Source organism: Bombina bombina, chromosome 9 (assembly GCF_027579735.1).
Source record: "Bombina bombina isolate aBomBom1 chromosome 9, aBomBom1.pri, whole genome shotgun sequence".
NCBI classification, from domain to species: Eukaryota; Metazoa; Chordata; class Amphibia; order Anura; family Bombinatoridae; genus Bombina; species Bombina bombina.
In genome coordinates, this window is record NC_069507.1 from 141,664,479 (window position 1) to 141,681,360 (window position 16,882).

General features: G+C 39.1%; 1 protein-coding gene across 1 annotated transcript in view; it reads right to left on the bottom strand.

Annotated features, from left to right (window-relative positions):
* IDE (insulin degrading enzyme) overlaps positions 1-16,882 on the bottom strand; it is a 352,051-nt gene that overhangs the window by 304,922 nt on the left and 30,247 nt on the right. Inside the window, exons 4-5 of the mRNA XM_053692939.1 lie at positions 12,032-12,201; positions 989-1,111 (exon numbers count right to left, since the gene is read on the bottom strand). Of these exons, the coding sequence (XP_053548914.1) occupies positions 989-1,111; positions 12,032-12,201 (293 nt within the window). The remainder of the gene's footprint in view (positions 1-988; positions 1,112-12,031; positions 12,202-16,882) is intronic.

Sequence of the window (16,882 nt, forward strand, 5' to 3'; positions counted from 1 at the left end):
TAATTTGGCACTATCCAGAACAACAATACACTGCTGGGAGCTACCTGGTGATTGGTGACTACACAAATATGCCTTTACTCAGTTATTCATTAATTATGTTCAGCGGGTGCATCAACTTTAACTATGTGTTTAATCCTTTTGCACTTTTATGTCTCTAAGTTCCACTTGGATAATGTACTCCTCCTTTCCCCAACAGGAATGTTTCTTAAACTTATTAAACCATGGAACAATTTTTAGGACCTCGAAAATATTCTGGAAATCCCAGTAACCCAAAAAAGAGCTTTCAAGAAGCCTAAAACCCCACATTTAAGTCAACAAAATAAAATACAACCATTTGAGAGAGCCAATGAATTGCTCTGCCCAAAATATAGAACAATTCTATCCAAAAACTTTACAGCTACAGATGCTACCTCTTAAAACAGTAAGAAAACAGAGGGACAATGGTGATTTTCTAAAAACAGTGATCAATGTGAATTTCACTGAAAACAGTAAAACACTTGGACTTCATATGTGAGGATGAGGATAGAAAAAATACTAATGGCGGATGTGAACGTTTTTTTTTTTTGTTTTTTTTTTAATGAATAAAAAGTAAGGGAAAAATGCCAAAAAAACAAAAAGCTTAAAGCCTGAAGCCAGTGAGATTACTAATAAAACAATGGTCAGTGTCCTGAAATGACTGACAAATGAAATCAGAGTTGACTACCTTCCAATGGAAAATAAAAAAACTAAACATAGGACTGGGAATAAATATACTATAATTTCATGGTGCTGTGAATAATAACTAATGACAAAATAAAACAATTAAAAACAATTAATATACACAAAAGCTGTGGTTTAGTTACAGATGCATGAATGATAATTTGTTATGTGGCACAAATGTTCTAGAACACACAGGGTTAAAAATGTCCAGGGAAAAAAAAAAATGTTGATATTTTCAGCAGAAACATGCAAACTAAATCATTTTCATGTATAGGGATGCCAGACTTACCTCGTCCAAGTATACTGAGGCACATTAAATTTGATGAGTAATACGTAGAATGGAATTTCAGCAATTCTTCTCGTATGTCGACTCCTTGTTGGGTTGGACTTGTTTCAAGGGTTAATTTATTACCTGCAAATGAAGGATACGTTTAACAGGTTTTTATTATAAATAAAGACTGAAATACTAGTTACTGATAAACCTGATCCTATAATTAAAACTAATAAGAATTATTACCACACATGGCAAATACTAAATGCTTGTACAGCTGAAAAGTGAAATCAAACAAAATACATATTTAATTAAATCAAAAGACATGTTAAAAGGGATATGAAGCCCATTTTTTTCTTTCATGATTCAGAATATGCCATTTTTAGCAACTTTCTAATTTACTCCTATTATCATTTTTTCTTTGTTCTCATGGTACATTTAGCCACCAATCAGCAAGCACTTACCAGGTTGTTGAACAAAAAATGGGCCGGCTCTTAAGCTTACATTCCTGCTTTTTCAAATAATGATACCAAGAGAACAAAGAAAAATTGATAACAGGAGTAAATTAGACAGTTGCTTAAAATTGCATGCTCTATCTGAATCATGAAAGGAAAAATTTAGGTTTCATATCCCTTTAACCCCTTAACGACCAAGGACGTGTCAGGCATGTCCTACAAAAAGTGTCAGCGACCAGAAACGTGCCCGACATGTCCTCTGGGGTTTCAAGCGCTGGAAACGATCATGATCACTTCCATGCGCTTTCAGGGTATTGCAGTGATGCCTCGATATTGAGGCATCACTGCAATACACTTTTTTACCCACCGATGCAGAGAGGGCCACTCAGTGGCCCTTTCTGCATCACCCATCGATGGTGCCGATCATTGGTGGGTGGGAGCAGTAGCATGGAGGTTGGTTAATGTACTACACGATGAGTTATTCTCTCTCTATTCTATATACATAGATTTTACACATACACACCAACAACAAATGCACAGGCAACGATAGATGGATAGATAGGATATCATAGCAGAGGACATTACAAATATCGCTGCACACACAGTATCATATAATGCTCAAGAAACGTGCATGATCTTCACCCTACCTAGGCATCCTCTACAACAAAGGATACCAACAGAACAAAGTAAACTGTCCCTTTAAGGGAACAAATTAATAAAACAATATTATTGACAAATATGAAATGTGAGTGTAGACACACATTTGTACTTCTTTGACATTTAATTAGTGGATTTTAACTTAGTTTTTTTTGCCAGCAGGTTCTACAGTTTGGCTCCTAGGGTTCGATAGTATCTGCTCCCTCGGTTTTCTAGATGGCTAAATAAATTTATTATAGTCGCCTCTGGCACATTTTAGATGTGCCAAGTTATGCCTTATTAACGCTTTACTTGTTCAGTTCTCCAGTGTTAAAGGTAATTTATTTAAATCAGAACATTATTGACAGATGCAAACAGTAAAAGTGGTAAGGATAAAAACTTTAAAAGGACTTTAAGCTTAAAATTAGAATGTGTATTTTTTGCATTTAATGTCCCTTTAATTAAGCATATACTTTAAAAAGAAAGATGGACAAATTAAATTGTTCTTATCTTTGATTCTAAAACTGGAGCACCAATTTCTCTGTGCATATGAAGAGTATCTTTAAATAGCACAGAGCTTAGAAATAAACTTTGACTCTTGCCCGCTTTTTATAAACTCATCATTTGTTTATCCAGGCAAGTAGCTATGTTGGGCTGGGCAGAAACCAGTAGGAACCACCTAATGATTAACACTTTTTATTTTCACACCCATCCAGAATTGGTATCAAATTAATTATTTATGGAGAGAAAACAAATAATCAACTGCATCTTATATAACCCAAAGAATAGACAGGAACAAAAAAATACTTTAAAAAAGGGGACATAAAAACCCAAAATACTTTCTAAATTTCTAAGCAGATGGTACCTTACCCCTGAGTGTCTCTATAAAACCAACCCGCTCATTAGCAATAAATGCTGGAGAGGATGCTCTCATGTTGGCTCTATGATGTACATCTGGTGGGCGTGTCCACACTTAAATTCCTACTGGAACAGAATTACTAAAACCAGATCAGAAATAGAAGAGATGGAAATCTCCCCAAGCCCACAACTTAACCTGTTCCTTTCCATCCCCAAACTTCAGCATAAAGCAAAACTCACACTACTTTTGATCATGCTCAACGGTGCAAAAAAATCCTCACACTAAAAGATTGTTACAAACAAGTCACAGAACTGCTACAATTAGAACGTTACCATTACCTAAAAATATGGAAAATGGACCAATACCAGGAATTACTAGAAATTTGGACTGGGCACCTACCCCATAGATAATAACACACTACAGATAGTAAGCACATTAGGCCTCCAACTCAGTCCTTCTGATTACACTAACCTCCCCTCCCCTTTTCTTTTTCTCTTCTCTCCTCCTCCCCTCCCCCCCCCCTTCCTCTTTTTCCAGCTACTTTCTCCCCTCCTCATGAACCCCTAATGTTTAACACCTTCCAAAAGTTATTTATGTTTATGTATTAATACTTTATCTGTATAAAACAAAAAGTTTATAAATGTTAAAAAAATCAACAAGCTAGTAGTACCTTCTCATATGAGTTTATGACTGTTCTGAATTCAGTTGTTGAAGGACAACACTCATAAAGATGTCGGAAAGTTGAAAGACTGTTTCTTTCTCTGCCCTTTCGGACAATTCACAAAGGACAATAATGTGGACTTTTTTCTTACCAACTAAATAAGAAAGAACGAACATTGACATTGTCCTCAGAACATGCCTAAGAATTGCATGTTTTTCTTTATTCTTTGTTTGCAAACATGTTTGAACTTATTCTGTATACCGAGCATCATATTCAATCAATAAAGCTTGTTTTTGAAGAAAAAAAAGAAAAGAAAAAAAAAACAAAAATACTATTTTTACATTTGAGCAGTTAGTGAATCAGTAAAGCGATGGTGGCTGGCGAAATTTTTGTTTGGTGGTGTGGGTAGGCTCCTCTCTGATATATATTTATATTACACACACACACAGTATCTCACAAAAGTGAGTACACCCCTCACATTTTTGTAAATATTTTATTATATCTTTTCATGTGACAACACTGAAGAAATGACACTTTGCTACAATGTAAAGTAGTGAGTGTACAGCCTGTATAACAGTGTAAATTTGCTGTCCCCTCAAAATAACAACACACAGCCATTAATGTCTAAACCGTTGGCAACAAAAGTGAGTACACCCCTAAGTGGAAATGTCCAAATTGGGCCCAATTAGGTGTGAATGGGGAGCATCTGTGTTAAATTTGGCGTTATTGCTCTCACACTCTCTCATACTGGTCACTGGAAGTTCAACATGGCACCTCATGGCAAAGAACTCTGAGGATCTGAAAAAAAGAATTGTTCCTCTACATAAAGATGGCCTAGGCTATAAGAAGATTGCCAAGACCCTGAAACTGAGCAGCAGCACAGTGGGCAAGACCATACAGTGGTTTCACAGGACAGGTTCCACTCAGAACAGGGCTCAACATGGTCGACCAAAGAAGTGAGTGCACATGCTCAGCGTCATATCCAGAGGTTGTCTTTGGGAAATAGACGTATGAGTGCTGCCAGCATTGCTGCAGAGGTTATAGGGGTGGGGGGGGTCAGCCTAACAAGTGTGTCTTGCCTACAGTCAAGCACCATGGTGGGAGTGTCATGTCTGGGCCTGCATGAGTGCTGCCGGCACTGAGGAGATACAGTTCATTGAGGGAACCATGAATGCCAACATGTACTGTGACATACTGAAGCAGAGCATGTTCCCCCCTCCCTTTGGAGACTGGGCCGCAGGGCAGTATTCCAACATGATAACGACCCAAACCACACCTCCAAAACGACCACTGCCTTGCTAAAGAAGCTGAGGGTAAAAGGTGACGGGCCAAACATGTCTCCAGAAAAAGGGGGAGGCGCCGCTGCTGGCTGCCACACTTTCCTCAGGCTCCTGACCTCTTCTGGATTTATCTTAATTTTAACCTTTTTACATTCAAAATTCATCATAATTATTTCAAGGACCAATACCGACTCCACATAACGCACAACTAGACTCATAAAAATTGAACGGATGACATTACTAAAGTGAGAAATATACTCCCACCGGACCATCTTACTACCAGAAAGAGATACCTTCAGCTGAACACCACAAACAAGGTACACTCAAACTAAAAAAAAAAAAAAAAAGACTCAACCCATACACAAATTGGGTTTTGGATTTCATCATCCATTTAGCAATGCTCAGATTTTATTTCTAAACACAAGAAAAACTAATTGATATTTTACTAAAATATATTGGTTTTAAAACCCCTGCATGCTTTCTTATCTGTTATCTACAATGCAGCCTGAAGTGCAAAATCTCACACCTCACTCTGGCCTGAATACTATAGAGCAGGGCAATGTAACCAGCCCCCACTGCTAACATTCCTACAAATACTAGAAGCTATTTTAACCCCTTCACTGCAGAGGGGATGACCACCTATACGCCCTCACATCTGCACTCCTTAAGACCCGAAAAAGCGGTCGCAGCACTCAGTCCATCACTAGTGGCTACCCTAAAATCACTCAGCATTTTCAAAGGGACCGACAGGGGCTGTCGTGGAGGAAAATCAAAATTTAAAGTTCTATATCCTGACACTATCACAGCTGCCCCACCACCCTGTCCACCCGCAAGCCCAATTGAAGTGATCCAACCTAAAAGCCACAAAAACCGCACTATCAAATCAAGAAAATCTTTGTGTGATCCCTATTAGAAGACACGTTGTCTCCAAAGTACAGAGCAAAAACTCAGAATCCCAAGACTGTCCTATCAGAGCAATCCTATGCAATGCCAGATCAATAAAGAACAAAACAGCTATTATTTCCGACCTTATTGAAACATGCAAATTAGCATGCATCACAGAATCATGGTTAGATGAAAATGCAGGGCCTATTCTAGAGGCAGCTATTCCAGACAATTACACAGTGTTCCACCGCCCGAGACAAGATCGCAAGGGAGGCGGAGTTATGATCTGTGCAAAATCATCCTTAAATCCCAGACCAATATCAGTCCACAAAACCCAATCATTTGAATGTATAGCTGCCAGCCTCTCAATAGAGAGGATTCCGAATACTGCTAATATACAGACCCCCAGGAGATGGGAAGAGATTTCTTCAGGAACTCCCAGACCTTTTGGCTGGCTTAATCCTTGAACACCACAGAGGGCTTATATTAGGAGACTTCAACACTTGGATTGACAACACCCTATCCCTGCTTGGGCAGGATCTCCTCAGCTTGATGAGTACACTCGTCTTTACACAAATAGTCACCACTCCCACCCACAGAAAAGGTAATACACTTGATCTAGTGTTTCAGTCTGGACTAGAAGTGTCACCAGTAACTGTAAACCCAGTTACCTGGTCAGACCACCACTCCATTCACTTCTCCATTGTATCACAATCAACCAGACACCAGCCTCAGAACCTGGTCAAACACCGCTCATTAAAAGGGGTGACACCACTGGATGTAGCATCACATATGGATGTAAGTGAACTAATGGGCACCTGGGAAGACCCCAGCTCCTTAGTCCGACTCTACAACAAAACCATGAGAGACACCCTAGAAAGCATTGCACCATCTTGCATACGCACTGTCCAAACCCACAACAATGCACCGTGGTTTGATAGCTCCATCAGAGAAATGAAAAGAACAGGACGTAAGCTCGAGAGAAAGTAGCGCAGAACACATGATCCAGAGGATAAAGCCGCTCTTACCAAACATCTAAATAAATGTCAATCCAAGATAACTCAGAAAAAAATCTTCATTTTTATCACGCGAAATTGCACTCTCCCACAATAGACCCAGGCAACTTTTTCGCACAGTAGAAAGGCTCTGCAAACCAGCATGCATGCTTAGCCCCACCAACTTTTCTCAGGATAAATGTGAAGCATTTGCGAATTTCTTCAGAGACAAGATTTCCTCAATCCGAACCGCTATCACAGCAGGCCAAACAGCTACACACCAGAACCACTACAATGGAATGCCAGACTGCCCCAGTTTATGGTCCACTTTTACAAATGTGGATATAAAAGAAGTTAAAAACACCATACAAAAGTTGCACCCTACTACGTGTGACTTAGACCCTGCTCCAACTCAGCTCATATCTGGATGCATTGAAACACTCGTCCCAGTCCTCACAAAAATAGTGCAGTGTTCACTAAAAACAGGAGACTTTCCAGATCCTCTAAAAGAAGCTGTGGTAAAAACCACTCACAAAGAAACCTTTATTAGACCCAGACTGCATGACTAATTACAGACCAGTATCCAACCTCCCATTTCTGGGGAAAATAATTGAAAAAGTAGTGGCAACTCAACTGGAAGCCCATCTATCACGCCTAAACATATTCGATCCTTTCCAGTCAGGCTTCAGATGCCGCCACAGCACTGAAACAGCGCTAGTCCGAGTGCTAAATGATCTCCTCATGGCAAGAGACAAAGGTGATTACTCCATTCTAATCCTCCTGGATCTCTCAGCTGCATTTGACACCATTGACCCTAGGATTCTAATAGAGCGCTTGAAGTACATCTGTGGTCTAGGAGGCACAGTCCTTAACTGGTTTAAATCCTTCCTCGCTGGTAGATCACAGAGAGTAATATGAGGATCAAGCTCATCAGCACCAACAGAACTGGCCTGCGGAGTTCCACAAGGATCTATCCTGTCTCCCATGCTATTCGCAATTTACTTACTACCACTGAGGGACATCATTAACCGACATGGCCTATGGTATCATTGTTACGCTGATGACACACAACTCTACTTCTCCTTTGCTCCAGATACTACAGACCCAGCATGCCGCATAAACAGTTGCTTAACAGACCTCATAGAATGGATGAATGCTAGCTGTCTCAAAGTAAACCCGGACAAAACAGAGTTACTCTTGGTGAGGGGACCCCGGGCATCAAAAATATCCCACAATCACCCAACTGGCCTGGAGCTTGGAGGCTCTGAACTCGTTAGTTCAGCAAAGGTACGAAACCTCGGAGTGCTGATTGACGCTGGACTATCTTTTAAACAGCAGATTTCCTCCGTAATAAAATCTGCCTACTTTCATCTGAAAAACATAGCCAGGATACAACACTTAATTCCACCGGATGATATGCCAACATTAATCCATGCATTTGTATCCTCTAGGCTAGATTACTGCAATGCACTTTACTTAGGCCTCCCAAAAAAAGAACTCCATCGCCTTCAGGCAGTACAAAACGCAGCAGCAAGACTATTGACCAATCAAACTCGCTCCTGCCACATAACACCTGTTCTCCACTCCCTGCATTGGCTTCCAATTAAATGGCGAACATATTTTAAAATTGGCCTGCTGACCTTCAAAGTCTTAAACAACCAAGGCCCACAGTACCTGAAAGAGCTCCTGATACCCTACATCCCATCCCGTTCACTTAGGTCAGCCAACACATCCCTCCTCTCAGTGCCAAGAATAAGGACAAACTCAGGCTCCAGAGCATTCTGCCACGTTGCCCCTACTTTCTGGAACTCTTTACTGTGCGCAATCAGAGAGTCACCTTCCTTACAGACTTTTAAAAAAAAGCTAAAAACCCACCTCTTCCATCAGGCATTCAGTCCGCTTATTTGACCTTCAGAAACTCCTAACTTTTATGTCTTATGTTAGTACAGTATATTTGTAAAGTGCTTTGAGTCTCACAGGGAGAAAAGCGCTATATAAATCGCAAATTATTATTATATTAATTATTACCTAAACCCTATTGAGCATCTGTGGGGCATCCTCAAACGGAAGGTGGGGGAAGCGCAAGGTCTCTAACATCCACCAGCTCCGTGATGTCATCATGGAGGAGTGGAAAAGGACTCCAGTGGCAACCTGTGAAGCTCTGGTGAACTCCATGCCCAAGGGGGTTAAGGCAGTGCTGGAAAATAATGGTGGCCACACAAAATATTAAAACTTTGGGCCCAGTTTGGACATTTCAACTTAGGGGTGTACTCACTTTTGTTGCCAACGGTTTAGACATTAATGGCTGTGTGTTGTTATTTTGAGGGGACAGCAAATTTACACTGTTATAAAGGCTGTACACTCACTACTTTACATTGTAGCAAAGTGTCATTTCTTCAGTGTTGTCACATGAAAAGATATAATAAAATATTTACAAAAATGTGAGGGGTGTGTGTGTATATATATATATATATATATATATATATATATATATATATATATATATATATATATATATATATATATATATATATATATATATAGTCAAGGAAGGAATGTCCAGACGAAGGCTCAAAGCAAGGTGAGTTTATTCACCTAGAGATGATGTCAGAATACTCAAACACGTTTCAGGACTGCACCCTTTCTCATGAAGTATTGCCTAGAACTGAATCTGTCCCCAAATAGTAAGAGGACCTAAAAACACGACGCGTAACTACACCACCATACATACCACTGATAATTTCTAAACATCCATATGATATTATAGCAATAGCAGGAATAAACTCACAAAAATAGTATCAATTAGTTAGTATGGCCTTTAAAAGAGACAGTCATAATAATATAAAATAAACTACAGTGGACATACCATGATTATCCGATCGCTCATTTATAATATCAAAATCACATTGGTGATCATTTAGATTTTTATTTTTTTATTTTTTTTTTTAACCTTTTGAGATTTCTTTTTTTTTTATTTTTACAATTGTTGTAGATTCATGTAAGTGCTCAGAACAAATAGTGTTATCTTTATTATAGGAGTGTTTTTGACCAGTACTCCTATCTCAGCAGCCATTCAAGAAGTAGAGCTCCACAGCCAATTATTATTATTATTGTTGTTTATTTGTGTAGCACAGCAAAATTCCATAGCGTTGGGTACAGAGATAGGGATATACAATGACAAAGATTTATAGGTAAAGGTGTAGTTTAACGTCCTAAAGACAGAAGGTACCACATCTCGCCGTGGGGGGGGGGGGGGTGACCATAGATAGTTCTCAGTGGCGGTTGCAGCGCCCGGGAAAGATATTGGAAGAGAGTGTTGCGGCAGGGAACAATATTGAAAAAGAGCGATCTGTTCCAATACCCGCCCCAGTCACCGCAACCACAGATGGGAACCTATCCATGGTCCCCCCCCCCCCTCCTTCTCGTACCTTTCTGAAGTAATCCCACTGTAAAAATATAACATGTTTAGGTAAATGTGGAGTTGATTGCTCTGTTCCAATAAACTACACCTTTACTGATTTGTGAGAAGATACAAAAAACATAACAGAAAAAACATAAATAGTTAAAATGGGGAGAGAGTAAGCGCTAAAAAGCTTAAAAGGCTAGTAAAAGGTACATTTTAATACATATCAAAATTTACAAATGGCAATCAGACGCATGGATCCATGTCTGACTTAACAAAAAAAAAATATATATATATATATATAATAAACAAATCTAAAAATATCTAAAAATATCCAATGGAGTATAGCATGTGACGCTGACTTAGTGAGCCAGTGATGAGGAGTTAGGACATGTACATTCAATAATATAAACAACCTAAGTGAGTGATTGAGTGCACACAATAGCTTTCAACAAAGAAAAATAGCATTCACAAAAAATAGTGTTCACAAAAATTGGCGTACATAAAAAATGTTCAAATGTTCAACCGGTTATATGTAAGTGAATCCAGTAGTGTTTCCTCCAAAGTGACGTGTAGAAATATAACGTGAAGTCAATAATAGTAGTATTCACTTACATATAACCGGTTGAACATTTGAACATTTTTTATGTACGCCAATTTTTGTGAACATTATTTTTTGTGAATGCTATTTTTCTTTGTTGAAAGCTATTGTGTGCACTCAATCACTCACTTAGGTTGTTTATATTATTGAATGTACATGTCCTAACTCCTCATCACTGGCTCACTAAGTCAGCGTCACATGCTATACTCCATTGGATATTTTTAGATTTGTGTATTATATATATATATATATATATATATATATATATATATATATATATATATATATATATATATATATATATATATATATATATATATATATATATATATATATATATATTATTTTTATTTTTGTTAAGTCAGACATGGATCCATGCGTCTGATTGCCATTTGTAAATTTTTATATGTATTAAAATGTACCTTTTACTAGCCTTTTAAGCTTTTTAGCGCTTACTCTCTCCCCATTTTAACTTTTGTATTGTTAGCCTACTAGGAGGCTATATAGTTAGTAAGCTTAAGGCCCTGGGTGTAGCGCTCGGTCCACTTCTCCTGTTCTTAAAAAACATAAATAGTACAGAAGGAGGAGGGCCCTGCTCCGAAGAGCTTATAGTCTCCAGAAACTGTAATATTTGCTTATATTGAGTCTGAAGGCAGCATGAGTGCACACCTTTAAGTTTTAAGCTAAAAGAGCACTGGCTGTAGCACTGTGCTTCTTAAACGGACAGTGTGTTGTAAAACTTTTTTCCCTTTGTTGTGTTCTCAATGACTTGTATTGCCAGTAGCAAAGTATTAGAAATTGCTCCTTTAGGTATTTTTGCAATTAGATAACTGTTTTTGCTAAATGAAAACCCACCTAAAATGAACATTTAAATATCGAAGTACTGTCTTTGGGTAGATTGAGTGATATAAGGAGATCTCCCCTTTTTGTAGACTATTTCAATGCACTTGTAGATGGTTTGTTTTAATGAGCAAAATAGGCTATTTCAAATACAAAAATAACCCAAAAGGAACAATTTGCAATGCATTTAATACTCTGCAGCTTGTATAAGTCACTGGGAACAAATTAATAAACTGGGGGATTACAGTGAACTGTTCCTTTAAAGACCATTAAAACGGCTGTACAGGTGTGAGGACTGGGAGGGTAAAGAGTGGCGAGGTAGCCCCGTACGCTGTGTGCTCATGGCACGGTTAAGGAGTTAAAAATATACACTTTAATGATATACTAATTTAAGATGCGGGCTCTAAGGCACACTGACCTAAAACCTGTCCCATAGTGATACTGACCTGTCCCAAATTTACTGAATGGGTGACTAGGATTCCCTGTAGCTTTGTCCAGCTGAAAGAGTCTCCAACCATCATTCATTAGATTTTTCTCATGTTCAGAGTCCACAGCATTAACCTCTCGATCCTTACAGCTTTCATCAAAGAGTGGACACAGAAAAAACTGAGCAAACCTGAAATAAATCCATTCATGAAAAAAAATCTGACCATATCCTATGAGATATGGGAAGAAAAAAACTATTCTAAAGCCATACAGCAGCACACTTACTTTGTAACAAAAAAACATTAATCTATAATAAAAGATTCTAAAACTAATATTCATCATCAAAAGGCATAGTGAGCATACCCCAGAAGCCTATTGTGTGCAGCCTATGCACACAGGAATGTGAACCTGAAAAGAGCGCATTATCAAGTGCATACATTAACGTATCAGTATAGAAGTTGCAAATTGTAATTAAAAGGGCATTATATGCCTCTTGTTTTTGTGCAAAAATTGTAATTGACCCTCACTCCCTATGGAGGCCAAGAAGCAAATTCTGTAACAAGCAAATCGAATAGCTGGTTTAAGCAATTTGCATCACTTGAAAACCTAGTTTACAGATTATGCTTTTGGCTTCTCTAGGGAGCGTGGGACAAAGCACACATTTTAACACAGAAGCAAGATATTTAAATGTCTTTTTTCAGCAAAGCATTTCAGAATGTTTTTTTTTAAAGCCATTTAAAAACGATCATTTTTTTAGCAAGATTTACAAGAATTTATTAATATTAGAGTTCAGGGACACTTTTTGAGTCCTGGTAGAATCCAACCTCTGTGTCTCATTTGTTGTGGCCAATAAGGAACATATGTAAATGATAATGTGCAAACCAATTTCAGACTCTAAATCAGGCACAATAAATCATAAATGTACACTGCAAAGTTCTCTTACTTTTCTTAAAGTGATGGTAAACTCTCCCCTTTTTAAAATCAGATCCGGAATGTTAGTAATATTTTAGATGGAGTTTCATTCATCAGTTGTAATGAAAATGCTCTATAACTCATTGAAGTGGGTGGCGGAGCTTGGGGTAATAAATAAATCTATATCTATAGATATGTGTTTGTGTTTTTTAAGTAAGTTATAGCACATCTTCATTACATCTGATGAATGAAACGCCATCTACAATATCACTAAGATTCCAGATCTGATTTTAAAAAGGGAGAGTTTACCATCACTTTAATATTTTACAAGAAGATAAGGGCACGTTAAACTCAACACTTTAAGAACTTTTTTTTTCAGTTTAGAGGGATATTAAACAGCTTGCTGCAACTACAATAGAATGGTCACTACTCGCCATGTGACATTGTTTTTTTCTCCTGTACCTTCAGCTATCTTCAAAGCATCCTGTGACCTAAGCAGTGCACATTTACAGATTACTTTGCCATCTTTTTGACAGATGTACCATGCACTTTGGTGAAGCTTGCACAATAGTGAAAGCTTTACATTTTTTGCAGGTTTTTTGAAAAATTACAGAACAGCGCTCAGGAATAATACAAAGCAACACGATCACTGCAAATATATACAGCTCCCCCTCTGTACAAAGTATGGGTTGTCAAAAAGACAAAATGTCACCGATTTGTAAATGTGCACTGCTTCTGTAACGGGGAGCAAAATACTTAAAGGGATAGAAAGGTCAAAATTGAAATGTGCATGGGTACATTTCAATGTGAAATAGAAGCAAATCAAGCAAAACAAATTAGGTCTTAAACAAAGCAGAGAAAGCGATATGTTAGTTTAGGACCCTCAATGTCTGTCTAGTGGTCCAAATTATGTAACAAGCAATACAGGCCATCTGCAGCTCTCTCTTTTTTACTAAAAGCATTTTTGTTAATGGAAGTATATTGCAAAAATGCTTCAATTTTAAATTGAAATGCCTTTATGCACATTTCTATCCCTTTAAACTCTAAGATTGTGGTACCAGTGAAAGGTTAAAAGAAAAGCTTTAAAAGAGAGCATGATGAGCAGTAACCCTGCTGCAGTTGTTCTGCCCAGTAGTTTCATGTCCCTTTAAATCAGTGTTTCCCAAAACCAGTCCTCCTTAAAAAAAGGATAGGAAACCCACATTTTTTCTTTGGGAATTCAGATGGAGCAAACAATGTTAAAACAACTTTCCAATGTACTGCTATTATTAAATTTGTGTCATTATCTCAGTATCCTTTGTTGAAGGAGCAGCAATGCACTACTGGTAGCTAGCTGAACACGTTGGATGAGCCAATCGCAAAAAGGGATATATGTGCAGTCACCAATCAGCAGCTAGCTCCCAGTAATGCACTGCTGTTTCTGGGCCTACCTATGTATTATTTCAACAAAAGGTTAGGAAGAGAATAGAGCAAATAAGATATAATAGAAGTAAATTGGAAATTTTGTTTAAAATTGCATGTTCTATCTTAAACACAAAATAAAAAAAAAAACATAATTTATGCTTACCTGATAAATTCCTTTCTTCTGTTGTGTGATCAGTCCACGGGTCATCATTACTTCTGGGATATAACTCCTCCCCAACAGGAAATGCAAGAGGATTCACCCAGCAGAGCTGCATATAGCTCCTCCCCTCTACGTCAGTCCCAGTCATTCGACCAAGAATCAACGAGAAAGGAGTAACCAAGGGTGAAGTGGTGACTGGAGTATAATTTAAAAGATATTTACCTGCCTTAAAACAGGGCGGGCCGTGGACTGATCACACAACAGAAGAAAGGAATTTATCAGGTAAGCATAAATTATGTTTTCTTCTGTTATGTGTGATCAGTCCACGGGTCATCATTACTTCTGGGATACCAATACCAAAGCAAAAGTACACGGATGACGGGAGGGATAGGCAGGCTCATTATACAGAAGGAACCACTGCCTGAAGAACCTTTCTCCCAAAAATAGCCTCCGAAGAAGCAAAAGTGTCAAATTTGTAAAATTTGGAAAAAGTATGAAGCGAAGACCAAGTTGCAGCCTTGCAAATCTGTTCAACAGAGGCCTCATTCTTAAAGGCCCAAGTGGAAGCCACAGCTCTAGTGGAGTGAGCTGTAATTCTTTCAGGAGGCTGCTGTCCAGCAGTCTCATAGGCTAAACGTATTATGCTACGAAGCCAAAAAGAGAGAGAGGTAGCAGAAGCTTTTTGACCTCTCCTCTGTCCAGAATAAACGACAAACAGGAAGAAGTTTGGCGAAAATCTTTAGTTGCCTGCAAGTAGAACTTGAGGGCACGAACTACATCCAGATTGTGTAGAAGACGTTCCTTCTTTGAAGAAGGATTTGGACACAAGGATGGAACAACAATCTCTTGATTGATATTCCTGTTAGTGACTACCTTAGGTAAGAACCCAGGTTTAGTACGCAGAACTACCTTGTCTGAGTGAAAAATCAGATAAGGAGAATCACAATGTAAGGCTGATAACTCAGAGACTCTTCGAGCCGAGGAAATAGCCATTAAAAACAGAACTTTCCAAGATAACAATTTTATATCAATGGAATGAAGGGGTTCAAACGGAACACCCTGTAAAACGTTAAGAACTAAGTTTAAACTCCATGGCGGAGCAACAGCTTTAAACACAGGCTTGATCCTAGCTAAAGCCTGACAAAAGGCCTGGACGTCTGGATTTTCTGACAGACGCCTGTGTAACAAGATGGACAGAGCTGAAATCTGTCCCTTTAATGAACTAGCTGATAGACCCTTTTCTAAACCTTCTTGTAGAAAGGACAATATCCTAGCGATCCTAACCTTACTCCAAGAGTAACCTTTGGATTCGCACCAGTATAGGTATTTACGCCATATTTTATGGTAAATCCTTCTGGTAACAGGCTTCCTAGCCTGTATCAGGGTATCAATAACCGACTCAGAAAAACCACGTTTTGATAAAATCAAGCGTTCAATTTCCAAGCAGTCAGCTTCAGAGAAGTTAGATTTTGATGTTTGAATGGACCCTGTATCAGAAGGTCCTGTCTTAGAGGTAGAGACCAAGGCGGACAGGATGACATGTCCACTAGATCTGCATACCAAGTCCTGCGTGGCCATGCAGGCGCTATTAGAATCACTGATGCTCTCTCCTGTTTGATTTTGGCAATCAATCGAGGAAGCAGCGGGAAGGGTGGGAACACATAAGCCATCCCGAAGTTCCAAGGTGCTGTCAAAGCATCTATCAGAACCGCTCCCGGATCCCTGGATCTGGACCCGTAGAGAGGAAGTTTGGCGTTCTGGCGAGACGCCATGAGATCTATCTCTGGTTTGCCCCAACGTCGAAGTATTTGGGCAAAGACCTCCGGATGAAGTTCCCACTCCCCCGGATGAAAAGTCTGGCGACTCAAGAAATCCGCCTCCCAGTTCTCCACTCCCGGGATGTGGATTGCTGATAGGTGGCAAGAGTGAGACTCTGCCCAGCGAATTATCTTTGATACTTCCATCATTGCTAGGGAGCTTCTTGTCCCTCCCTGATGGTTGATGTAAGCTACAGTCGTGATGTTGTCCGACTGAAACCTGATGAACCCCCGAGTTGTTAATTGGGGCCAAGCCAGAAGGGCATTGAGAACTGCTCTCAATTCCAGGATGTTTATTGGAAGGAGACTCTCCTCCTGATTCCATAGTCCCTGAGCCTTCAGAGAATTCCAGACAGCGCCCCAACCTAGTAGGCTGGCGTCTGTTGTTACAATTGTCCATTCTGGCCTGCTGAATGGCATCCCCCTGGACAGGTGTGGCCGATAAAGCCACCATAGAAGAGAATTTCTGGTCTCTTGATTCAGATTCAGAGTAGGGGACAAATCTGAGTAATCCCCATTCCACTGACTTAGCATGCACAATTGCAGCGGTCTGAGGTGTAGGCGTGCAAAAGGTACTA